This window comes from Leptinotarsa decemlineata, unplaced genomic scaffold (genome assembly GCF_025532065.1).
Source record: "Leptinotarsa decemlineata unplaced genomic scaffold, Ldec_3_MD MMD2_tig00026330_RagTag_RagTag, whole genome shotgun sequence".
In the NCBI taxonomy this organism is placed as follows: domain Eukaryota; kingdom Metazoa; phylum Arthropoda; class Insecta; order Coleoptera; family Chrysomelidae; genus Leptinotarsa; species Leptinotarsa decemlineata.
The window spans coordinates 8871254-8899235 of record NW_027412690.1 but is presented as its reverse complement, the minus strand read 5'-3'; the positions used below and the strand labels follow the sequence as shown (position 1 = coordinate 8899235).

At 32.7% G+C, this 27982-nt stretch overlaps 1 protein-coding gene across 2 annotated transcripts; it reads left to right on the top strand.

The window, feature by feature from the left end:
• The first annotated feature begins 6 nt into the window (after positions 1-6).
• On the top strand, positions 7-27982 carry Tnks (tankyrase). 2 transcript variants are annotated; one of them, XM_023160484.2, is made up of 13 exons: positions 7-436; positions 1267-1491; positions 1573-1876; positions 6234-6487; positions 6727-7191; positions 10891-11107; positions 11209-11374; positions 13836-14055; positions 14117-14349; positions 15929-16439; positions 21876-22066; positions 22262-22554; positions 25472-27982. In XM_023160484.2, the coding sequence occupies exons 1-13, from the start codon at positions 247-249 to the stop codon at positions 25707-25709; spliced, it is 3507 nt and encodes a 1168-aa protein (XP_023016252.2). In that variant the 5' UTR covers positions 7-246; the 3' UTR covers positions 25710-27982. The 2 variants fall into 2 exon arrangements, with proteins under 2 accessions (XP_023016252.2, XP_023016251.2); XM_023160483.2 differs by having other exon boundaries at positions 10879-11107.

The following is a 27982-nucleotide window of genomic DNA, read 5'->3' as shown; positions in this document are numbered from 1 at the left end:
CGTCATTGCATCAGTTCCATAATGTCTATGTCCCATTCTCATTCCATAATCTATTCCGACCAATCATATCAAATTATTGTTCAACATAAAGAAAAAAAAGTGTAATATGACTCAATAGAATTAATCGATCATTAATTGCCAAACAAGATGTGTAAACTTTCTAATTTGCAATACCCCTTAATAGTCTATTAAATAATAATCATTATGAATGTGTTGTAATGTGAAACAAAATAGGTGGATTGTGGAATGGCTAGTAGACGGGATGTTTTGAAAACATCAATGGATCCCTTGCCAAGTGCCAGTGACCCTCTGAGGGATCTTTTTGAAGCCTGCAAAGTAGGGGACATAACTAGAGTACGAAAACTGGTTACTTCAACAACTGTGAATGCCAGAGATACTGCTGGAAGGAAGTCTACTCCCCTTCATTTTGCAGCTGGTATGATTTTTGTAAATGTGATCAGAAATTTTGAATACGTATAACTTGATATTCTTTGAAACCAGACAGACTCAGTATCTGAATATATCTCAAGTCAAGCAGATTGTTAATTATAGCGAAAGGTCATACTGCAAGAGATTTCTCTGATTGAAATATTTTACTATCACACATTGACTATATTCAGAATTGTGAGTTCCTAAATCTTTTCCCTGGTGATTTGGTGGTAATTGCAAGTGATTTGAGTTTGAAAAGAGCTGTTGAAAGAAATTCATTGCACTAGGATAAATATTCATCCCATAAAATTGATAAACTCAAGCTGGATATTGATAAGACCAAAGCTGTGATTAACACAAAACCTTAGAGATAAAAATTTTACAGCAGTTAATATTCATGGTGAAATCATTGAAGTTGTAGATGAAATAATATATCTAGGATTATAATTTCAATTGTGAATACTTTCTAGGTGAGATTAGATTTTGGGAAAAAACTTTTAGGCTTTCTGCTCCTCCATCTTTATATAGAAAATGTGGGAAACTTCTGAAGAAAGGAATTGAGTTCAAAATGAATTCCACAAAGATGTGTGGATCATGCACTTTTGTGCATTCTTCATTTTAGAAGCCTAAAAAGCATTATTATGACATCTATTGAGTTGTAGTTACATATTTTTGAGAGTAGCCTTTAATTTATTTCAAAAATACTTGCTTGTCTTGTGAAAAAATCAATAATACAATTTGTACTAACATTTAGAGAAAGCAAACAAATGCAATTTTTGACGTACGTGCAAAGTAAAGAAATCTTCTTTCAGCCAGTTCATTCCTAACTTGTTTCAGGCTACGGCAGACGTGACGTAGTAGAGTTTCTTCTCTCGGCAGGCGCTTCCATTCAAGCCAGAGATGATGGCGGCCTCCATCCATTACATAATGCGTGTTCCTTTGGACATGCCGATGTTGTTAGATTATTACTCGAGGCAGGGGCTAATCCAAACACTAGAGATAACTGGAACTACACCCCATTGCACGAAGCAGCAATCAAAGGAAAAGTGGACGTTTGTATAGGTAAAAAAAGTAACTGATCATTTATGTTAATTGAAAAACAATTGAAAAATCGGTTTGAATGAATAAATATGAATTTTATAGCACTGCTTCAACACGGAGCTGACGTAAACATCCGAAACACTGAAGGCAAAACACCACTGGAAGTAGCAGACCCTATTACTAGACCGGTACTGACTGGAGAATATCGTAAAGATGAACTCCTTGAAGCTGCTCGTTCAGGGGCTGAAGACAGACTGCTTGCCCTTCTCAATCCTCTGAATGTCAATTGTCATGCGAGTGATGGAAGAAGATCAACTCCTTTGCATTTGGCTGCTGGATATAACAGGAACCGGGTAGTGCAGTTGCTGCTTCAGCAAGGAGCTGATGTTCATGCCAAAGATAAAGGGTAAGTGATGACTTTGAAATGAGTGGTGTTTAGTATGAGCACTATTTAAATAATTTTTAGGTCGTTCATATTCGTGTAGTTGTCTCATAACCATTTTGGATTTTTACATTTATTTTCTGGTCATATTTTTAGGATAGCCGTACTCTATTACCAAATGTTTTGCTCTTCATTTAACGGATAAATCATTAATAAAGCTATTTCTGTATATGCTGTTAGTGATACATCTGCCAGAATACCTGCGCTGATACCTGTCGAATATAATCCAACACCCTTCGTGGTATTAGCCAGGGGAGTAGTTGTTTTCTGATAGGTGTCAGTCCATGGACCTCCAGTGTTGGTAATTTGAGACGGGCCTGAACAAATTGTTCTTTTAGATAATGCAAAAAGGTATTGCGACTGTTAAGAACATCGTTAAGTTGGCTGAACATTATTAACAAAACAGAGAAGGTTGATGACAGCAACACTAAAACCTGAATTATCATTATCCCACTTGGTATGCAGAATAATGTCCAGCTGAAACTATTATGCATTTGGGAGATGTTTCATGGCAGTATATAAGTGTGAGCAAGAATAATGAGTGCATTATTTTAGTTCAGAAGACGCTTAGTATTCATTCCATGCCCCCATAAAGTGTTTCATAACTTTATTGACTGTCCTGATCTGCTCTGCCAACTAATTTTCAAGTTAACGCAATTCGTAGGCAGAACATTCTATAATTCCTGACCAAAAATCAAAGTCCTTATGAAAATAATTATGTGAAAACGCTATTTAGAGAGCTGTAACAAAGTTCACTATTTGTCAATTTGAAATTACTATCAAATGATATGTAAAGCAAAAATCATGAAACAAGCCCATTACAATAAAAACAATCAGACGCTCAAGTTTTAAACCCAAATAAAAAAAAAGAAGAGAATCACAGTATAACACTTTACTACACAATGGGATTAAACCAGCTAATTTATTGCAGTTGATGAGCCAATACCATTTAGAGTGAAATGAAGAGTGAAATGCAGTGGTTTAATAACCAGCAATACATCCCTAATATGTTAGGTTAGTTAAACAGCTCTCTACCAGAAAAGCCATCTCTTTCTCGACCCAAAAATATTCAACAAATTAGATGAAAATATAAATGCAGCCCCAAATACGAATATTTTCAAATCAAGGTTGAAAACCTTTTCAATTGAAAAAAAAATTGCTTCTTTTTGGATGAAATTAATCAGTGATTTTATCCCTCTCCATGTATTCTTTGATTTTTGTTCATTTCGCAAATTGTTTTTTTTAAGCTGATTTTTTCCTTGTTATTGTATATGGAAATTTTTTTCTTTTCATCGTACCTATAAAAAAATTGAAATTATTATTTTGTATTTATTTTATTAAGTAGGCAAGCCTAATATACAAAAAAAAAAAGAAAAATTACAAATTCAAAAATATCTCACGACCTTAACTATTTAAATATAGTAACATTTTAAAGTACCTTTCAAGGAAAACCAAATATACATACATATCTATAGATTATTAGGTTATTAGGTTAGTTCACATTAAAAAATAAAAAAAAAAAATTACAAATATCATAATGAGCTGTCACTAATATACTTCTTTAATGATGACTTAAATTGGTTTATTGAATTAGATTCTTTTACAAATTGTGGTAGTTTATTAAATTCGTTTAAGCCTTTATGAAATATACTATTCATTCCAAATTTAGTGTTAGTTTTATTAATGTAAAAATTGTTATTTCTTCTCGTATTGTAATCATGAACTTCATTATTTCTCAATAAGAATTTTTGAAAGTAATTGGGTAGCAATCCTTTATGCAGCTTAAATATAAAGATCATAGTCATATATAATATACGTTCTTCAACTGAAAACCAGTTTAGACACTGTAACATCGATTTAATTGCTGAGTAACGGCTACATCCCAATATTAATCGCATGCCCCGATTTTGAAGCTTTTGCAATTGCGCTATTTTATTTTTACCAAGTAGAAAAAGTAATGTAGTACAATAATCAAAATGAGGTTGTATTAGGCTTTTAAAAATAGTCAACCTAGCATACATAGACACTTTTTTACATATACGAGAGAGAAAAAAAAGTTTCTTAGATATTTTTTTACAAATAAAATCAGCATGACTATTTAGTTTTAAATTTTTATCAATTATGAAACCCAAATATTTTATTTCAGTCACAATTTCAATGCTAACATTATTAATATTTATAACAGCATTTGCCCAAACAATTTGATCATACTTATAAGATGATGTCAAAATCATACTTTTTGTTTTATTGACATTTAGTTTCAGTTTATTAATAAATAAATATGTTTCAATGCTATTTAAAGACCTATTCATTTCAACGATTGCCTGATCCAAATTTTCATGTATACAATAAACCAATGTATCATCTGCAAAAAGATTTATACAGTGTGATCCAGATATGTGATTAATATCATTTAGGTAAATAATAAAAAGCAATGGACCTAACACACTACCCTGGGGTATGCCACTCTCAATTATAAGTTCATCTGACAATTCTTTTCCAAATTTAGTTTTTTGTCTTCTGTTGAATAAGTAACTTTGAATCCAATCGAAAACAATCCCTGATATCCCATAATATTTTAATTTTTCAAGTAGAATATTTCGATCAATTGTTTCAAATGCCCTTTTAAGGTCGAGAAATGTCGCAACAATGTACTGATTTCTATCAATTGTATTTTTCCATTCAGTTATTAAAAATTGTAGAGACGTTTCACATGAGTGTCTAGCTCTAAAACCTGATTGGTTGCCTATAAACAATTTATTGGTATTAAAGTACTGAATTAATTGGTTATATACAGACATTTCTAACACTTTTTCAAGAGTTGGTAGTATATTTAATGGTCTAAAATGTTCAGCTTTAATTGAGTTAATTTTCGGTACAGGAACAACAGTGGAAATCTTAAATTGATCTGGAAACACACCGGTTCTAAGTGATGTGTTAATTAAATTTAATATTGCGTACCCAGCCACATCAAAGCTTTTTTTTTTAAGAAATTGTCATTTAAAATTTCTGCTTTGTTAGTTTTGTCAAGCGAGAATATAATATTTCTTAGTTCATTAATTGTTAAGGGCGAGAATTCAGTGAAATTAGCTGATATAACAGGGTAGTCATGGGTCCATTGCTGTACATTTTGAAAAACTGAAGTTATTTCATTTACACTATATATGAAATATGAATTGAAATTATTAGCAATGTCTATTTCCTTATTCAAAATTACATTTTGATTATTAATCTCAAACTGAATACGGCTAACAACATCTTGTTTTGGCTTAACAAGTTTTTTAAGACACTTCCACATTTCCATACTATTATTTTTATTTTTGTCTATAGTTTGTTCAAAATATAATCTCTCTTTTTCCTTTAGTAAAACAACATATTGATTTCTAATGATCTTATAGACATTCCAAAGTTCTTCTTTTAGACCACCCTCGCAATGCCTAAAATTGTAATATGCATTATTATGCTCACGTCTTTTTTCTTTAAGTTCATCATCAAAGTAGGGTACATAATTACTTTTGAGATATATTGTTTTCTCAGGGACAATTACATTAACAATTGTTGACACATTATCAATTAATTCATGTAAAATATTATCGACATTAACTGAGTTATTGTTCCAGTTACAAGATATTAATTGCATATTTATATTATGATACTCTTGATCTGTAAATTTTCTAAAAGTAATTGATTTTTCAGGCAATCGAAAGTGTTCAGTGGATAAATTAATGGATATAATGCCATGCTCGGAGATGTTAGGTTCATTCACAACTGCTCTAACATTATCATAATTTGTAACAACATAATCAATTAAAGTTTTTGAATCACCACAACATCTCGTATAATCTTGAACAACTTGATCTAACCCATACATATTAAATAGTGTTTTTATTTTTTGCTCATAATATTCATTACTAAAAAAATTGAAATTAAAATCACCAATCAATAAACATCTTTTACCATCAGAAAAATGTTTTTCTATCACATCCTCCAGAGCATCAATAAAAACAGGCTTACTGGAACTTGGAGACCTATAAAGACCCCCAATGTTCCATATATTATTACCTATTTTGATTTTTATGAACAGACACCAATAAACCATGTCAGTTATATGAGTTTTACTTGACTTAACTTCAACATCTTCCCTTACAAAAATTAAAACTCCACCCGTATAACGACTTGTGCTATTACAACTAAACATCTGATACCTTTCAATATAAAGTTCAGCATCATCTATCTCTTCAGTGATACATGTTTCACTAAGAACAATTACAATCACTAAGAACAAATATTAAATAATAAATCAATAAATAAATTGTTTTAGAGGTTTGGTCCCACTTCATAACGCCTGCTCCTATGGTCACTTTGAAGTTACAGAAATGTTAATAAAACACGGTGCCAATGTAAACGCCAACGACCTCTGGGCTTTCACTCCTCTACACGAAGCTGCTTCAAAATCGAGACTTGAAGTTTGTTCTCTCTTGCTAAGCGAGGGAGCAGATCCCCACCAGTTGAACTGCCATTCCAAATCTGCCATAGACGTAGCTCCTACACGGGAACTACAAGACAGACTTTCGTGTGAGTATAACTGTATTCCAGTTAATTTTACATTTCATGTGGAAAATGTTGGGTATGATAGAGAGATATATCCTAAGTTAATTATCAAGTTGCTAAACACTACTACAATCTTCCAAAGTATTTACTCTTTTTCGATAGTGGGTTTGATAATGAATTTATATTCTCGTGTATGCCAAAACTAGCTGAATATCTTCACTATCAAACATGATATATAATTAGATATTCCTCTTCCTTTTCAGATGAATACAAAGGTCACCTACTTCTCGATGCGGCTCGACAGGCCGATACAACCAAACTGAAAAAGTATCTCACCGCGGACATCATCAATTTCAAACACCCCTACTCTGGCGACACCGCCCTCCACGCTGCAATCACATCTCCCTACCCGAAGCGAAAACAAGTATTAGAAACCCTCATCCGCAAGGGGGCGCACCTCAACGAAAAGAACAAAGACTTTCTGACGCCTCTTCACGTGGCGGCGGACAATTCTCATTATGATCTCATGGACGTGCTGCTGAGGCACGGGGCCAAGGTGAACGCACTCGATGGACTAGGCCAGACAGCACTGCACAGGTGCGCTAGGGAGGATAATGTGCAAGCCTGCAGGATTCTGCTCAGCTATAACGTGGATGCTAGCATACTTTCATTGCAAGGCTATACTGCTGCGCAAGTGGCGTCGGAAAACGTTTTGAAGATTTTGCAAAGTGAGTTTAAATGATTTTTTGTCTGGTCATTGATTAACCTAGAAAGGAATAGCGTGTTATCTCAATCTTATTGGAGGTAATGAATTCTGTAGTAGTAGTAATCTTTATTATAGGATACATCCTCAAAATGAATAAATTGAAACTGAATGTAGACAAAACAAAGGGGATGATAATTGCCACACCATTTAAATACAGACAATTTGATATAAATAAAATTCACATCAAAATAGAAAATAATACAATTGAATTAGTTCAAGAGTTTAAATATTTAGGGTTTATGCTTACAACCACTTAACGTTGAATGGTCATTTCAATTATATTCAGAAAAAAATACTCAAAAAACTATATTTTTTTTCGAGGGTATCTCAGTATTTGAGTATGAGCTCAAGAATTACCGTATATAATACAATTATCAAACCTCACTTCGAATATTGCCCGACCTTATTGTATGGTTTTGACCTCAATAAAATGAGATCACTACAAAAACTTCAAAATCGTGCAATGAGAATCACTTTGAGATGTAACAGATATACACCAATATCATTGATGTTGGGAACATTACAATGGCTGTCAATAGAAAATAGACTTATTTATTTAACTATGAGTTATATCTTCAAAATGTTGCATAATCTTCTTCCATCATATTTTCACAAATATATAACTATAAATACGCAAGTTCACCAGCATGATACGAGAAGTAAACATAACTTACATGTGAGTAGGCAAACAAAAGCTTACAATATTAAAACTTTGGTGTTCAAGGGATTCATTGCTTACAACAGTTTGCCAGATGATATAAAGAAATCAGAAACTCTGCAACAGTTTAAAATAAAAATGATAAACCATTTACAGCAAAAGTAAAATCGTTGTATTGAATATATATCAGGATTAATAATTTTTAGTATCAATACGAGTATTAATATATGTATCTTCTTACGGGATATGAGTGTATAGTGGGTAGTGGGATAGCATAACTTATTGGTTTCATATGTATGTTTGTATATGATTATTGTGGTATTTGGCTGTACGTGAATGGTATCAATATATGTATTTTCTTTCGGGCTATAAATGTATATTGGGATAGCATTCTTATTGGTTCATATGTAGGATTGTATGTGATTATTATGGTATTTGGCTATACTTGAATGGTTTTCTTTTAGCAAAACAATGGAAAATATAACTCGAAATGTAAATACCTAGTGTGTACGTTTAAATTTAAAACAAAACAAATATATTAATACTATCGAAGGAGCTGCTAATTACTATATATAAGATTATACTTTGTGAATGTAGATTAGGATTACCTATTTCAAATAAAGATTATTAATCTTACAAGACATAATAACTAATTAACAATTTTATATTTCCACAGTGACGAAAATATTAATAAAATTCAAATCTGTATATAGATAATAACAATAATGAAGATAAACTAAATGAAAAGATAATAATAAAAAATATACAATTTATAAGACCCAATGTTGAAAACCAATATTGATATAGTAACATACATATACTATACATATTTTCCAATTAACTAACGCTCTAGGTATTCCAATAATTTACTTTTGAACCCTCTTACAGTATTTTCCTCTTTAATGGCATTTGGTAAATTGTTAAATTCCCGTAGTCCCTTGTAGAATAAGTTTTTCGTTCTGCCACTAGTGTGAGTTCTATATATATATATATGAAAATTATTATAAGATCTTGTCTCATGTTCATGTATTTGATTATTGAAAACCAAAAATTCATTAAAATATGTTGGTTGGAGACTTTTGGTTATTTTAAATGTAAAAATCATTGTTAAAAAGAATAATCGATTTGAAATCGACAGCCATTGTAGTATATTTAACAAGTGATCAATGGAAGTATAACGACTGCATCTTAATAAATATAATTCTTGATAATAACCCCAGTACGGCGTATATAACCTATTTTCAACACTAATAATCATAGTGTCAAAACAAATAACTCGAAATCTCGAACATAACTAAATACAAGATCAACTGATTTTTTTAAACAGACAAAGCTACAAGTTGACTATAAGCTGCAGTATTTATTTGACAAATTTAGATCTCTATAAAATTCTCCATTGCTCACTTTATTCCCCACATGTCCGCCACTGTTAATAAGTCTGTCAAAATGCTAGGCTTCCTAAGAAGGTGCACCTCAGATTTCACTGATATATAATGTTTAAATATTATATATTTCTCTCTGGTAAGATCTCATCTTGATTAAATATCTTCTCTATGGAACCCATCATATGCAAGCCACATGGAGTACTTCAATTAAACTCAATTATAGATCTTGCTGTATATTTTGATCAAAATTTGTCTTTTTCCAACCACATTAGATCGAAAGTAAGTGAAGCATTGAGTGTTTATGGCTTAAAAGTTCGCAATTGTAGATCTTTTTCATACATATCTGCACTATTTACTCTTTATATAGCCTATGTAAGGTCAAAATTATAATATGGCTCTGTTCTATGGTCTCCATTCTGCAATTGCCATAAATGATTAATTGAAAAGTTCAACGTCGTTTCCTAAAGTTTATATACTTCAAATCTCATGGTGTCTATCCTGATAGAGGTATTCCATATGAATCTCTTACCAAAACATTCAATATTGAAAGTCTTGAATTACGCAGAAAACTTGCTGGAATAATTTTTCTGTATAAATTACTGCACAACAATGTGGATACTATGGAGCTATGGAGGTGTTATCTCTTATACATGTCTGTGTGCCTCATGTCAGAACTAGAAGTAAAAAAACTTTTTACGGCCGACTGGCCAGAACCAATTTGTATCTCAAGTCACCTATCTTTAGCATTTGCAATAACTTCAATTTAATTTAAAATTTGTGTGATATCAATTTTGATTCCTTAGAATATATTATTGACACTGCATCTCAGTATTTCATGGAGAATTTTTGATTTTCTGGTATAGTTTTTTATTTTATTTCATTATATTATAATTTTGTTATTCATTTTTTCAAATTGTAACTTTTTGATTATAATGTTCTATATTACTTTTTTAACATACTCAGTTAACCCTGTAAATGGTTTTTAACTGTTGGGTAATAAAGGCTATTACTATTATTATTATTATTAGAACAAGTTCAAAGAAAATTCCTAAGATTGGTCACATTCAAATTCGGAATTACTCCTGATTACTACATATATAACTATCCTCAACTATATTCCCTCATAAATCTTGAAACAGTCCATAACAGAAGGGATACTAAAGACTTGAGGATACTTTTTTAAATTATTAATGAAATTGTTCATTGTCCTTTATTGATATCCAAGATCGGAACTTCAGCCTCTCCTAAATTTACTAGAAATACATAACAATATTTTCTCAATCACACTATAGAATCATTTATTTCATCAGTTCGGACTTCCATTATCTAATATAATATAAATTGATTTGAAATCCCTGAAAGAATCTTTAAAAAATTAAAAAGATTAACCGAAAAATAATAATAATTATTATTATTTCAGAGTCAGCTTGATTCGTCAATCGTCAAAAAACTCGAAAGTCTGTCAGCAAAATACTCTTCTATATATTTGTATAACCCGAATTATAATTTATTTATTATATTCTCAATCAGTGAAATGAAAAAGATGATTCTTCAATTCCTAAATTTTCTTCAATATTAAAGAGATTTTGACTTGGTGCATTTTTAGATCCTCCCACAGGTAGTGCAGATGTCGAATGTCAAATTCTCGAAGCAGCCAAATCGGGAGATTTGGAACAAGTTCAAAGGTTACTCGGATCATTTCCTCACATCGTCAATTGCAGGGATCTAGACGGAAGGCATTCAACCCCATTACATTTTGCTTCGGGTTACAACAGGGTATCTGTAGTGGAGTTTTTGCTGCAACAGGGTGCGGACGTTCACGCCAAAGATAAAGGGTAGGCATTTCTAACTCAAACGACATATTGCATTTCCTAAATAAAACTGTGGTTAAACTTCTGTTGAGTATGGTCTACAAATATGAATTTTCTATTTTTAGGGGTTTAGTTCCTCTTCACAACGCTTGTTCCTATGGACACTATGAGGTGACTGAATTGCTGGTTAAACATGGTGCAACTGTAAATGTAGCAGACTTATGGAAATTTACTCCTTTACACGAAGCTGCTGCCAAGGGAAAATATGAAATTGTTAAATTGTTGCTAAAGGTTGGTGCATTTTTTTCAATAATTCAGTTTCATTACTGGATAAATATGTGGTTATGTTTATTCTCACAGACTGAACTAAACCCAATTAAATATCTACTTGAACTTGAGCAATGCAAGAACATATATAAAATAAAAAAACAAAAGAATCAAAAGCAACAAAGATCTACTAGCTTACAACCAGTTTTATGAGTATAATACAAGGGGTAGAAATGACTTACACCCGAGTATGATAAGAATGAACAAAGGATTATACAATCATTTTACATAGGCTATAAAAGTCTTCAATGAATTACCTGTCCATATACGTGAGTTGCCGGGCTATAGTTCATTCATCAATAGTTTAAAAGAACATCTGGTTTACTAGTTCTTGTGTTTCACTTGTCATGTTGAATGTTTGTGAATCCTGAGACCAGCATTTTTGCTGATTAGGGAGAATAACAACATATTTTATATTTCTAGTGTCTTAACTATGTCAAACGAACTGTACGCTGTTGTTATATTTTTAATAAAAAAAAAAAAAAAAATAGGTTTAAAACTTCGAAATATTGTGTTTATATCACAGTCTCTTTCCCATATTTGGAAAAAAATATTTATGTAAAATCTGACAACCATGAATGATCTCCATAAATATTTTCTCTTTGACAGTAATTATTCATTTTATAAATCTGTCGATTATAAATGCGAAAGTCACACACTCATTCATCTCTGTTTCTTCGTACTGGTGAGTCCAAGGAAGCTAAAATTCTGTATATAGGTGCTTCTTAGGTCTAAGATGGGCACTAAGAAAGGATTTTTGAATATTCCAAGTGGGGCGCCCCTGAGGGGTTAAGAGGGGCGCGATTACATATGAAAATTACCTTTTTATCACTATTTCGCCTTGCCGCTATATTTTCGGAGGCTGAAATTTTGTATGTAGCTTCGTTTTATGTTGTAGAAGTGCAATAAGAAAGGATTTTTGAATATTCTAACTGGGGCGCGAGCCGCGGGGGGAAAAGGTGCGCTAGTATTGTATTCTCCGAGATGGTGTAATATTTGTATATGGTACAGTTTTACGTTGAGATAAATTATTAGCCAAGCATCAACCGTGTACTACATTCAGGTTATTTTCAAGTTGCTAACAATCAGTTAAGTGCAATATTGTTAAATAAAGTTTCAAATCATCTGCATATAGCAGTGTTGTAGTATCTAAGTCATCAACTAATCATTTATCTTCGATATTCGAGGATTGAGTTCCTTATATATCTCATAGATGGCGTGAGCGGAAATGTCATTACCTTTGTTTATTCAGGCTTGTCCTGAATAAACAGTAACTTATTTGTGATTCACCCTAGCACCACTGATGAGAATTATGGTGACTCGAAACATCATATTATAAATGGGTTGTGTTGAGGCTCTTGTTTATCTCAACTAGTTACCTTGCAGCACAAGACAGAGGACGAATCTCGTCAGAGGTTATGTCGAAGCTTCGTTTTGCAACTCACTGCCTTGGGGAGACTCGTTTATCTTTGATATTCGAGGATCGAGTTTTCTATCGCAGATCATAGATGGCGTCTTCGTAATGGGATATATCATCGTCCTTGTTTACTCAGACTTGCTCTTCAAGGACAGTTGAGTCCAGCAATGCATTTGTGGTTCAGCCTAGCACCATTGAAGACACCTATGGCGGGTTGCAACAGCGCTGTCTAGTGTTGGATAACAGATGCGTTGCCTTGGGGCTCTGTGTATTTCAGCTAAATCATTCACAAATAATACAAAAGTAAAGGTGTTGGATTGGAGCCTTGAGGGACTCCAGGAGTTGAGACATGTGGATTGGTCATTATAAAAAACGAACTGTTTTAAACCTGTAACATACTATTTGAAGAACTGGATGATATCTCCGGATAAAGTAAAATGGCTCAGCTTCTCCTACAAAATTCCAGGATCTATCCTATTAAAACCCTTTGAGAAATCAACTATATCTATTTGGCCTCCCAAGGCAAGAGTATTGGAGAGTTGTTGGGTGATGAGAAGATTGAACTCTGTAGACCTTTGACTCATGACACCATGTTATGTTGTAGTTATGGCTGGATATTGATATATAATGTCATTAATATGTAATAATTATAAAAGTAGATCAATGTAATATGTAATAAGTATAACAGTAGGTCAGTTTATCTTAATTCTATTGAAATATATTGGGTGCTGAATGTGATCGCATTTACAATATAATTTGTAATTGTTATATCTTTTCCTGGAAATAAATTCCTGAATTTTTCCATAATCTGATTTCTCAAAATTCATTTTTTGACTTTGAATGTTACATTATGGACAAATAATGTGTATTCTCTTTTTGCTTTGAATTCGATTTTCTTATCTCTTGTAGGTTTTGTACAGATCCAAAAATATATTTCTTTTTCCATTTTGTAGTGAAATGATCAGTCAAGGTTCTCTGTGACACTTTTCTGATGTACTTTCATTTCAGCATGGGGCGGATCCGAGCAAGAAAAATCGAGATGGAGCCACCCCTCTAGATCTGGTAAGGGAAGGGGATCAAGACGTTGCAGACTTGCTGAGGGGTAATGCCGCTCTGTTAGATGCTGCGAAGAAAGGCAATTTAGCGAGAGTTCAAAGACTGGTATCTGTAGAAAATATCAACTGCAGGGATGCTCAAGGTAGAAATTCCACTCCGTTGCATCTAGCAGGTAAAATAGAGCAAAAATAATGTTATGAAAGTTGATATTTTAATTGTTGTCAATTTTCCAGCCGGGTATAATAACGTAGAAGTGGCCGAGTTCCTTCTGGAAAACGGAGCAGACGTAAATGCTCAAGACAAAGGTGGATTGATACCGTTGCATAATGCTTCGAGTTATGGTCACCTGGACATTGCAGCACTGTTGATAAAGTATAATACTGTCGTTAACGCGACTGACAAATGGGGCTTCACGCCACTACATGAAGCTGCACAGAAAGGACGTACCCAACTGTGTGCACTGCTGGTGAGTTTTTATTTCTGCACGTGAAAACTAAACTGAATGTATGTGGCTCTGATATAAAATATAGGTGAATCTGCTCAATATTGAATTAACGATCATCTCCTCAAGATGCTACATGCATTCAGGTTGTTCTTCAAAACATAATAGCCTTTTGGATCTGGTAGGCAAGATTCTGAAACAAATGATAACCTAGGCGATTATCAGTTATTTGCTGCAGTTGTTTTTAGTTATCTTTTTGTACACGGATAAGAGTAAACAGTTGAAAATTATAATTATAGTTCATTTTCATTAATAATCGTTATTTTCAATCGTACGATTCCACTATTTTATCGGTTGATATAAGCAATCTGTAGCCAAAAAAAATATTTGTACTATAATAATTATACAGGCAATTTATCTATTTACAAGTCATATTGAAATTTTTGAATGTATAATGTTGCTATTTTTGTAGAAATGTTTTTTGAAATATTCCATTGAGCTAGTGTTATATATTTCAAGTTAATTCTATTTGTATCACATATTTTTTTTACTTTATACTTTCTAGCTTATTTGTATATTAGGATATCCTATTTCAATAAAGATGTTTCTATCTAAATCTGGGATATCGTTAATCTCTAGCTCTATCAATTTCAATAATATTACACCATTCTTAGGCCAATAGAGAGACAAAATATTTAAAACACCATTGAATACACAAAATCCTGTGATTTTTTTTATTGCAATCCATATTAATAATAATAATAATAATAATGATATTTATTTGTCATTCAATTTGAAATACACAATAATCTTAGTTAACGACAAATAAATATAGTTCCCACAGAAGGATAAACCTATGCGTGGGCTATATCATTTTAATATATAATAGATTATAATGCTTGAGTACTTAAAAACTGTTCAGACAGGAAATTTCCAATATATTTCTCTGCTAATCTTAACATTTTCTTAGTCATTACTAACTTTTTGTTAATGACCATAAATTGTATTTAACTTCAATATAATAATTGACAAGATTTATTTTTTTGCAATAGTATAGGTCTGATTAGCTCTCTCCTTACAAATTGTTTCTATCAGCATCAAATAATCCTGAAAATATTAATGTTCACATTTAATAATAACAATAATAACAGGTTTTATTGATTTCAAACACCGCATAATGTGTTAGTTCAAAATTGAAATATAAGAACGACATGCCATTATACTCCTATAAAAATAAAAATACGCGCAAATAGATATGTTATTATAAAAATTTCTCCGCGGTATAAAAAGGGTTCATTTAATAAATATAATTCAAGTATTTCGCAGGTATTTTTTGTAAATTCTAATTCCATTAGAGATGCAATCTTTTAGGTAAATACAGGGTGTTTCTAAAATGATGCATCAATTTCAATATTTTATAGGACAAAGTTCATACGAACGTGTGTCCTAACTTGCTAAAAATATGGCTGTTTTATTAATAATTCAAAAGTCTTCGCCGATTTCAATGAAAATAGCAGTACCCAGGGGTTTCTTTTCTTGTACACTTATACGGCACTCAATTATTACTTTGCCTATTCTATTAAACAACAAAGTCATGTTTCAGTTGGCCCATGGTGCCGACCCCTTCTTGAAGAATCAAGAGGGACAGACGCCGGTCGACTTAGCGACTGCCGACGACGTCCGATGTCTACTCCAAGATGCCATGGCCTCCCAGCAAGGCGTCCCAACAACTTCAGCTCCTTCATCCCGTCCTCCATCAATAGCTCTCTCACACACCCCTAGTCCTCCTATCCCGTCCACGAACACAGAAACAGTGATAATGCCTTCCGGCACTTCTGTGCAACTCCTGATTCCGATAGGCAGCAGGAATAGTGTCTCGATGAGTTCAGCTGACGGTTGCTGTTCGTCTTCCGTTAAAATGGAAGGTGGTGGAGACGGAGAGGTGGCCGCTATTTGTTCCATATCGAACTTTCTGGCGAGTCTTAATCTTGAGCACCTGCTAGATATTTTCGAGAGAGAACAGATCACCTTGGATATATTGGCGGAGATGTCTCATGAAGATCTCAAGCAAATCGGTATTTCTGCATATGGATTCAGGCATAAACTGATCAAAGGTAATTATAATAAATTTATTAATCCCAAGAAACATTACATGTTTATAGTAGGGACAATGTATCATATAAATTGAAAAAACAAATATACTAAGAATACCCATACTCTGTTAGAGGTTTGTTTGTTGGTATCTGGACAACACTGCGTTACCCTTTTCCAAAAGTATGCTATATCTAGGACCGAAATTCTCCAACAAATTGAAAATAGCTTGTTCATACACGCCCAACAAAGCTATTGTATAGAGCAGTGGTCGCCAACCTGTCGATCGCGAGCTACCGGTAGCTCGCGGAGGCAATTCTGGTAGCTCTCACAACGATTTTAATTTGAAAAATACAAACTGCAAAAATCAGAGAAGCTTCCGAAAATTCCACAAAAAAATCTAATTGTCATAATATTAAACATAAACAGCGGCAACGTTGCAGTGAGCGATCTGCCGCTGACGCCATCAAGCTAGAATCGGCTAGAACCGACCAGCCGGACCAGCGCGTTAGTGTTTGAGAACGATCTGGATTGCTTTGAACGGGATGAATACGCACGGCGCAGCGACATTGCGCTTAGTTTAAAACTGAACGTGTAACAATCGTCCAGCGGTTGAGTTAGTAGAGAACAACAAAAATAATATTATGGCAAGCAGTTGTAAGAAGGTAAAGACATACCACTTTCATTCGGAATGGGAAGAACAATACTTTTTTACAGAAGTTAAAAATAAAAACGTGTGTTTGTTATGTAATACTTCGGTCTCCGTTGCTAAAAAAGTAAATATTGAGAGACATCATAAAACTGTACATTTTAATTTTGAAAAATTATTCCCACTACATTCTGCCGCCAGAAAGGAGAAACTGAAACAGTTAAAAAAGCAGTTAATTGGACAACAATCAATATTTTTAAGAACAGGCTGCAACATCGTACCGTGTGTCCCAGATAATTGCACAAAAAAGAAACCTTATGAAGACGGGGAAATGATAAAACATGCGTTTTTAGAAGCTGCTGATTCGTTATTTGCCAACTTTAGAAATGAAGACGAGATAGCTACAGCTATAAAATCTATGCAACTTTCTGCTAATACAGTGATGAGACGTGTAGAAGTAATGAGCAATAATATTTTTTTACAGTTAAGAACTGACTTTGATAACTGTGTTTATTTTTCACTTCAACTGGATGAATCAACAGATGTCGTTGACACTGCCCAGATGGCTGTGTTCGTCAGGATGGTTTTTAGTGATTTTACGATTAAAGAAGATCTTTTGAAGTTCATTCCACTGAAAGGACACACTACTGGACATGAGTTGTTTTCTCATTTAAAAAATATTATTTCTTCCGAGAAAATTCCAATATCGAAAATGGTAGGCTTGACAACCGATGGCGCTCCAGCTATGGTGGGTTGTGATAAGGGTCTGGTGGCGTTATGTCATAAAGATGAAACTTTTTCGCAATTTCTCTGTTACCACTGCATAATCCATCAGCAAGCATTATGTGGAAATTTCCTAAACTAAACAACGTTATGAAACTGGTGGTAAAAATTGTGAACAAGATTAGAGCTCAAGCGTTACAAAGAAGATTATTCAGAACCTTGGCTGATGAAGTTGACCGTCAATACGGGGACCTACTCCTTCACTCTGAAGTCCGATGGTTGAGTAGAGGACGGGTGCTGAAACGTTTTAATGATGTCCTATCTGGCATATTTCAATTTTTCAAATAACGCGATGAACCGACTCCGGAACTAGAAAATTCAATCTGGCTTAGAGATTTTGGTTTTCTCGTGGACATTACAGAGAAATTAAACGAACTTAATTTACAGAGGGGAGAGACAAAGAACTAGCGGAAATGATTTCTGATATAAAAGCATTTATCAAAAAGCTGGAGTTTTGGGAACAAAACCTAATTAACAGCGATGCCAAGCATTTTCCTATTCTTTCAGGAAAAATATCTCAAAATCCATTAGAACCCTATGACAACAAATATCATGAAGAAATAATTTCTACCCTGAAGAATAACTTTAAAAATCGTTTTAAGGCTTTCAATGAAATGGCTTTAGTAGCGCAGTTTGTTGTTTCACCCTTTATGGAAATTGATATCCAACAGTTTGCAACTTGTGTTATGCAGAACTTTGGCGAAGACATTGCTGCAACAGAAATGGAAGTCATTGAGTTTCAAAATGATTTAGCCTTAAAATCGTTAGTCTCAAGTACTGAATGTATCTGGCCTATTGTAAGTAAGGACAAATATTCAGTTCTATGCCGTGTTCAACCTATTTGTGTCAATCTTCTTTTTCCAATATGAAGTTTATTAGGAACAAATATCGCAGTCGACTTACAGATGAACATTTGGATAATTGTATTTGAATGGCTGCGTCAAATTATACTGCAAACATTAAAAAAATTATTGATGAGTCTGAGTGTCAGCCTTCTCATTGAACGTGCTTTTTTATTTTTCAATGTTTATGTTTATGATAATGCGTTACTTTTTTGTTGTTATTATTAACTATTTTTAAATCATACGTGACATGCCGTTGTGGCTGGATAAAAGTTTGTGTTTATTTTTCAAACACCTTCGTTTGATAGGTAGGAATGTAGCTATGAACAAGTACGTACTAGTAATATTAGTTATTTTGTTATTAGTTTATTATTAGTACCTATGTATTATGTATTACCAGTTAAATAGTAAAATAAATACATATAATGATAAATTGACTGTGGATTATTTCATTTACGTTGCGTTACGACAGTATCTATAAGTAGATACTGTCTACACAGTTATTGGTTATTGCAACCAATGGTGCCCCTCAAGAAAGCAATTTAGCACCTCTTTTATTCTCACTCTTCATTAACGACATAGGAAATACTCTCTCTAGCAATTTCTTACTCTTTGCAGATGATTTGAAAATCTTTCGGCCCATTACGTCACAGGAGGAATGCTTAATCTAACAAAAAGACCTTGACTTTTTGTACATTTGGTGTACCGAAAATAATCTTCCCCTCAATACAAACAAATGTAAATACTCAAAATACACCCTTAAACATAATGTTATTTCTCATGGTTACTGTATGGTATAGCTGGAAAAGTATGGTATAAGGGGTGTGGGTTATGAACTCATTAGATCATACCTATCAAATAGATCCCAAGTTGTTAGCATAATGAACGCAGAGAACCATTATATATCTAGTAGAATTATGATTAGGCAGGGTGTACCTCAGGGCTCTATCCTTGGACCAATACTCTTTCTTCTATATGTGAACGACTTACCCAAAGCTTTGAATCTTGGTAGTGTATACCAGTTCGCAGATGACACATCAGTCATTATCACTGGAACAAATGCATTAGAACTCTCGACCAAAGCTTCAGCCATGTCAAATAGTATAGTCAAATGGTCAGAGGCAAATATGCTTAAATTTTACCACAACAGGACTAGTAATTTTTAACAAATCATCAAACTGCGAGGAATCTCTATATGTAAAACTCCAAAATAGGTCTATTCCAATATCGGATCACATAAAATTCTTAGGTGTCACGATGGATGCAACCCTCAGTTGGCAAACCCATATAAATTTATTGAATAACAGATTAAGCTCTATTTGTGGTGTGATACGATACTTAAGGGATCAAGTCTCTGTTTGTAGCCTGAGAACATATTACTATGTGCAGTCATTGATTTCATATGGTATTATATTTTGGGGTTCTTCAGTATACCCACAAAAAATATTTGTTACTCAAAAAAGAATCCTCAGATGTATCCTATCTAGATCAAAGAAGCTCTTGTAAAGAGTTCTTCTGTAAACTTGATATTTTGAAAGTGCCCTCGTTGTACTTCTTGGGTCTTGTCTGTTTCGTAAAAATATATCCATACCTGTTTCCCAGAAATAGTTGTCAATATTCGAATAATATGCATATTAACACCAGACAATGTAACGAACTAGCTATTCCCAGCCATAACTCAACATATTATGAGAAAGGAGCTTACTATCAGGCAATAAAAGCATATAGTTCTCTACCGAAGGAACTTAAAAATATCACAGTCTTCAAGAAGTTTAGAAGTTCAGTCATTTCTTACTTGAGACATAAATGCTACTATTCGTTTAACTGCTGGCTAATTTGAAATTTGTTATGAAAATCATTAATAAAAATAGCTATGTAAATATTGTTTATCATGAATATTTTTGAAAAACTCTTTGATTTATATAATTTTCAACTGTAATTTGTCGATGATGATACATTAAAATCTGTTAATTTTAAAATTGGTAATTCCAGGGTAATTCGAGAATTAACTTCTCGAAAGTTTGACTTTTGCTGTGTCCACTTGTCTACAAGTATTGCAATAAAATTATTATTATTATAAATAACACACCTCTTCAAATAAGCATTCATCAAAGGAATCTTGGTGTCACATTTGACCCTAAACTGAGTTTCTCCATCAACTATGACACAATAACATGCTCAGCCAAACGGATACAAGGGCTCATTTATCGTAACTGTAAGAACTTTCATTGCAGAGACAGTTTTTTAACTCTTTTCAATGCATACGTCAAAACTCGGCTGGAATATGTCTCCCTTATATGATCACCCATTGGACATTGTATTCCACATAAACAAAATCGAGTCTATACAAAGAGGCTTCATGAAATATATTACTTACAAGCTAGAAGGAGTTTACCCTGAACAAGGCATCGAAAACAGAATACTTCTGAATGAATTTAATCTATTATCCCTTCAAAACCGAAGAACCTACTACTCTATAATTTTCATTTATAAACTAGAGAATAATCTGATCAACTGTCCCGAACTACTCTCCCACTTCAACTTTCATGTTCCACGAATCAATTCTAGAAATGAACTGACTTTTTATCTACCAAATTCTAGAACAAACATTACTCAAGTCACCAGTTGTTGCAATGAGCAAACTTTACAATCAACTCTGTGAAACGCTCGACATTTATTATGAACCTATTGGTCAAGTTAAGAACCACGTTAAGAAACTTTTACACTGTAGTCAAAATAAATGAGCCCAAATTGAAAGTTATTCTACCATGTGAGCTTATTACTACTACTGTATTACTGCTGAATTATGTTTTCTTTTTGTAATACACCTGAACTATGTTTTTACTTGTTAGCTCTATATCTGACTTAAGGTTTTTTTTGAATTACTCTCCTAGCTTGCTGTACACAAACAAATGTTCCAATTTTTTGTTAACTCACTTCAGGTGTTTCTAGTTGATAAATTAGTATTGTATTAATGTATATGTGTATGTATGTATATATGTATGTATGTGTATTGTGTGTATATAGGCAGATATAAACTGTAACATGCTTGTTAATAATATTAATATGTTTTGTTATTGGGATTTATTCCTGTTTAGACATTAAACAATTTTTTTTACAAGTTGAAATCGATAAAACAAACTTTTATTCGTCCAATATTGAAAATTTTCTCGTTACTCACTTAGGTATGGAACGTCTTGTGGCAAGTTGTGGTGGCCTCTGGTCCACTCCTTCAAATCCTGGAACACTTTTGGTTGATCTCTTGACAGACGACAAAGAATTCATCACTGTAGAAGAAGAAATGCAGAACAGTATCAGAGAACACAGGGATAACGGTCACGCTGGTGGTATCTTTTCTAGATATAACATTGTTCGGGTAAGCACTGTGGTTTTTTTTTTATCATTTTAATAAAGTTGATGCATTTTTAATCAACAATAACAGGGTAAAAATGCTACAGTAAGTTGAAGATACATCGTTTGTTTTCGTTTTTCACCAATCAGGATTTCACATCACAAAAACAATCTGGAGTAGTATCTTTCTCAGGTAATGTTTCTGGAATCATTATTACAGATTCAAAAAGTTCAGAACAGAAAACTTTGGGAGCGTTACAATCATCGAAGACAAGAAGTCGCTGAAGAAAACGGTCACCAGGCTTGCGAGAGGATGCTCTTCCATGGCTCCCCTTTTATCAACGCTATCGTTCAGAAGGGTTTTGATGAGAGACACGCTTATATTGGTGGTATGTTTGGAGCGGGCATATATTTCGCTGAACATTCCTCCAAAAGTAACCAGTATGTGTATGGGATTGGTGGCGGTACGGGATGTCCCACACATAAGGATCGGAGTTGCTACGTGTGTCACAGGTAAAGGGCAGTTGTTATTGATTTTCGTGTTCCTTGAAAGAAAAAAAGTTCAAATATCTTTAAATGAATGAAATTCAGTTGAGAAGTTGTTTAATTATTAGAAACACTTGTTATAAATTTTGCCTATAGAGAGCATTTCTAAATTTCATGTAAATATTCAAGTGATTGGATAGTTCTAAGAAGAACGCTATTATAAATCCTATGGATATTTAACAATGTGATGTTGCTTTAGATCCTGGCTGATATTGAGATGTTACCGACTACTTAAAAAAAAACAGATTTCGCATACTGTTTACAAATATTGTCTCTTGCTTGAGTTCAATATTTTACATCGTTCAAGAGATATTTATAAACTCAAATGTTGAGAAATATGCTTCATTTGAGATTTTTTTTAACATGTACGATAAACACCATTTTCTTTTCACATTCTTCACAATTTTTGACGAATAAAGGTATGAAAACAAAGTAAAACAATATGTAACAAAAACAATATTTCATTTAGGCGTTAAAATATATAATAATCTTCCAGAGAAATTGATAGAATCAAAACAAGTTTCTGCTTTCTTTCCCTAATTGAAATTTTGATCTCCTAATTACTGCTATTATAATTTAATTATGTATGTGTATGTATTTGTGTATATGTGAATATATATATATATATATGTGTGTATATGTGTATATATATATATATATATATATATATATATATATATATATATGTGTGTATATGTGTATATATATATATATATATATATATATATATATATATATATATATATATATATATATATATATATGTTTGTATATGTGTATGTCTGTGTGTATATGTGTAGATAGATTGATAGATAAATATTTATTTAATATTTTATTGTTGCTTTACAACATGAGATAAGTCACAGTACATAAAAAGAGAAAAAATCTCATTGGATATAAACATTAAGAAAAAAACATCACAAACATTCTAGTCGTTACAAATTGATTAAGAATAATAAGAATAAAAAAAAATATTTAAATATAAACACATGTTGAAATACATTGAAACAAAACTGCCTAGTCGCTAAGTTATACTCGTCTAATGAATAAAAGGCATGGCGGATGAGAAACTTTTTCAAAGATAGTTTGAAATGTTTCATATTGGCAACGAGTTTCAAGTCTTCAGGCAAAAGATTGAACAAATGTGCTCCAGCATATAGAGGGCTCTTTATATGTTGCTTTTTTTGCAAGTGGTGCAAATGGAAGTCATTCTTCTGTCTAGTATCGTATTCACGGTAGTCACTGTTTCTATTCATATTTTTAGCATTCTGATGGGTATATATTAATAATTTGCAGAGATAGATAGATGTTAGTGTTAGGATATTGTTTTCAATGAACGTGTTTCTGCAAGTTTCTCTATAGTCCAAATAATATATTAACCTCATGAATTTTTTTTGTGATATGAAAATTCTGCATGTGTCTGTAGCTCTTCCCCACACAATGATGTTACTACTTATGATACTGTATATTAAAGAATAATATAGGTTTACTAGGTGGTGCCTATGAAAACTCGATTTCGGAGTAATAAATGCAAAGTACAGCTTGTTGAGTTTTTTACAAAGAGCATCAACTTGTCTATTGAAAGAAAGTTTTTGGTCTAGTTCGAGGCCTAGGAATCTCGTTGATTCTGAGTTGTGAACTTCTGTGTTACCAACATTTATTGATAATTTATTACTGTGCTTTAAGGTACTAGTGAATTCAATGGAGACCATTTTCTTTGCATTATTAATGAGGTGATTTACTTCACACCAGTATGTAAATTCCCTTATTACAGTATCTATTTTAGCCTGTACCTGATTGATAGTTTCAACTGTAACGATTGTTGTGTCGTCGGCGTATACGAAAGTACGTCCTTGACTGATGTTGGTAGGAAGGTTGTTGACATACAGCAGAAATAGCAGTGGTCCAAGAACTTCACCTTGGGGTCTACCAATCTTTATATCAAAATTTTCGGAGAACTGCTTCTCAACCTGCACCTTAATAGATCTACCAGACATATATGACTGGATTCATATATACACTAATTGATAAACTAGTATTCAAATAATTTATTCAATTCCTATTTTGAATTTTATCGTAGTTGAAAAAAATTATTGTTTTTGGGTCATTATTATTATATAATTAGGATTTCCGGATAATTTGATAAATTGATTAGAATTAATGATGATAAGATGTGATGGTACCACCTATGATAGTCAGAATGGGAAACTTGTTGTGCCACAGGGTTCAGTTCTTGGTCCTCTGTTGTATTTTCTATATGTCAATGACACGGCAGATGATGTTCATATAACCTTGTTTGCTGATGACACAACTATGACAATATCTGAATATGATGAAAACAACTCATCTATAAAATTTATCTATTCTCTCTCTGATAAACTTACCAAGTGATACTTCTGGATAGACACCCATTTGGATGAAGATCTAAATTGGGACACACAAATTGATAATGTATGCCTAAAACTCAAAAAAACATGTCTTGGAACAAATGAAACCTGACCTAGATAAATCTGGTTTACTTAGTTTATATTATGTTCTCCCAGTGGGTTCTCCAATAATTGATCAAACTGTACAGTTAAACTCAACTTTAACTCATTATTACACTGTCAATTCAAAACAAAAATTGCCAACTGAACTTCAGACTAATACTCAAATGTGTATCGCCTTATTAGCTCACGGTCTAGACTAACTCAATCTGTCTGTTGGTAGTCCTTATATATGCCAATGGAAATCCTAGGAAGCCGATAGAATTATTCTCGAAGCGACGCGACACCCAGAATTAACTTATTTTTTCATTCCATTTCTATCAAGGAACAGTGATTACTGAACAAATTAATAGTCATTACATTTCCTTCCTTACAAATTTTTCATGACTCGTTTTCAGACACCTGTTACTTTGTCGTGTGACCCTCGGAAAATCCTTCCTGCAGTTCAGCGCCATGAAGATGGCGCATGCACCGCCCGGTCACCATTCCGTTGCCGGTCGGCCTTCTGCTGGTGGTCTCAACTTTCCCGAATACGTCGTCTACAGAGGCGAACAAGCCTACCCGGAGTATTTCATAACTTACCAGATCGTCAAGCCAGAGGAGTTTTCGAGCAGTACGGATTCGGAAGTAAGGTGATTTCCAGAGCAGTGGTTGTTGCTCCAGCCTACCAGAACTTTCAAGGAATATTTTTGTAACCTGATGTGCCACGCGTTGAGGTGTCTAGCACCGGCTCGCAAGCAATGCAGCTGTCAGGAGCAGAAGCAGTGAGTTGGAAAGGTGGAATTTTCAAATGGAACGGGATTTTGTTTCAACGATGAAATGTCAAGTAGTTGATCTAAAGTGATAGGGGTACTTGAATCAAGCTTCTTGGGAAGAAATTAATTTTGGGACTTGGTAATATCACAGATTACGTGTTTTTTCTATCAGATCAAAAGAAATCAGTTGATTAATTGAGCAGATGATTGAATTTTGGTATATAACAAAAACATTTTTTATTAGAATCGACGATGTTTCCCAAAATATAAAAATTTTGTCTACCCATTAGTTGATGTCTTTAGAAGTACTACAACTGCTAAATATGGTATATAGTTTCATTGTCTTTGAATGATAACACCTTGCTAACATAGTCATTACAATTATGATAATAGACTTCATAATTATGCCAAAAAAAATTATTAAATGAAATAAAAAATTTCAAGATTAATATGAAAAGCAAATTTACAGGGTTCTCTTCAATTGATATAAATACAAATAAGATATCCTTTATCTCTTGTGAATAAAGTCAACTACTATCATTACCATTACTATATTGCATTCAAAAAAATCTCTCACTATAGAAGTGGTTTTTTACCGCCAGTAGATCCTTATTTAACTTTCAGAATTCTATTTTTGCTAGATATTATTTAGTTTGGTAAACAGTTGGTGAATGGTTGTACACGTCTTGGCTCTTATCATGAGAGATGATCGAAGTATAGAAAGAGTAACATTAAAATGAAAATTTTGTTGACAAACGTCATAAATGACAGATTGTTTTTTCCTACTCCTGATATTGTCAATTCATCTTGACTAGTGACTTGTTTCTATGAAGGTGCTAAAGGATCACAGAGTATTTTAATTTTATAATGGACAATTCAAATTGTTGACTCGCTAAATTGTCAATTATATAAAATCATCAGGGAAGGATGGAACCAAACTTTGTTATTTCTCTAGTAGTGACTACTTGTGGCCAGCAAAACATGTTTGCGAAAAGTTGTGAAACAATTTCTCGAAAAGTCTGGACCAGAACCTTGAAAGCCTATTCAATTCAATACTGAGTGTTATATTATTTGATTTATACTGATTCTAATATTGAATGTTTCATAATGATGTCAAGTGTATAAATAATGAGTATATATTTTTTTATGTGATAGAAAAACCAGTATTCTCTTCTCTGATTTAAGTCAGAATATATAGTACCTGAAATATTGAATAAAACCCCCCATTTTTTAGTTCCAAATAAATTATAACTGGGAATAAAGGAAAAAGAGTGATTTTTAAAATTCTGTCATTCAGAGATGATTCAACAGTTGAACATGCAATTATTATGAAAATTATAACTCAATTATAATATTTTCTGACTTTTGTTTCGATTATAAATTCATACTGTGCCAAAAATTTTCGAAATAAAATGAAACTTCCATTGATATGTATTACCTAACTCCGTTGAAAATTCATCTTTCTAATGAGTACTGCTAGCCTATAAGATTTTGCTATTCGAGGTTTGTTCTTGAACTAATGTGAACACCGATCGTTACTGTAAAGTATTATTCAAAATATGAATACACTCGGAAGGCTTGAAATAAAACAATTTTGTGGACTTGATTATTTTTTGTGATAAAAAATTAAACGAAGTCAAAAAGAAATCAGTGACCAGACTATTATAACAAGTTACTCGTTTTCTGGAAAGTTTATACGAAAAATTTAATATTTATCTGTGAATATTATGTCAAAACTTTTTTAGAAGAGAGTCTCTCAAGAGGTTCTTGTCCGAGTCATTTTCAAGCATTCGATCAGGAGATTGACGAAAATTTTGTATGATAATGTGTTCATTTATGTACATAGTTGTGTGGATAATTCATACATTGTTGTATAAAGTATGGTTATTTTGTCGTCCATATAATTTCTCGCGTTATTTATTGTCATCGTACAATTGAATTTTTATTAAGACTAAACTGAGTATTGAATTCAGAAATATTGAAAAAAATGTGATATGAATATTTAAAATTTTTATAATAGTAAAGCAGTTATCTTAATTTACTTGGTGTGGTTTGTTAGAATATACATGTTTAATTTTAATAATTGCTGATAACTTATTGTGATTTATTGTTTTTTTATATATATAAATACATTTTTCCTGTGTGGTTTCTTCA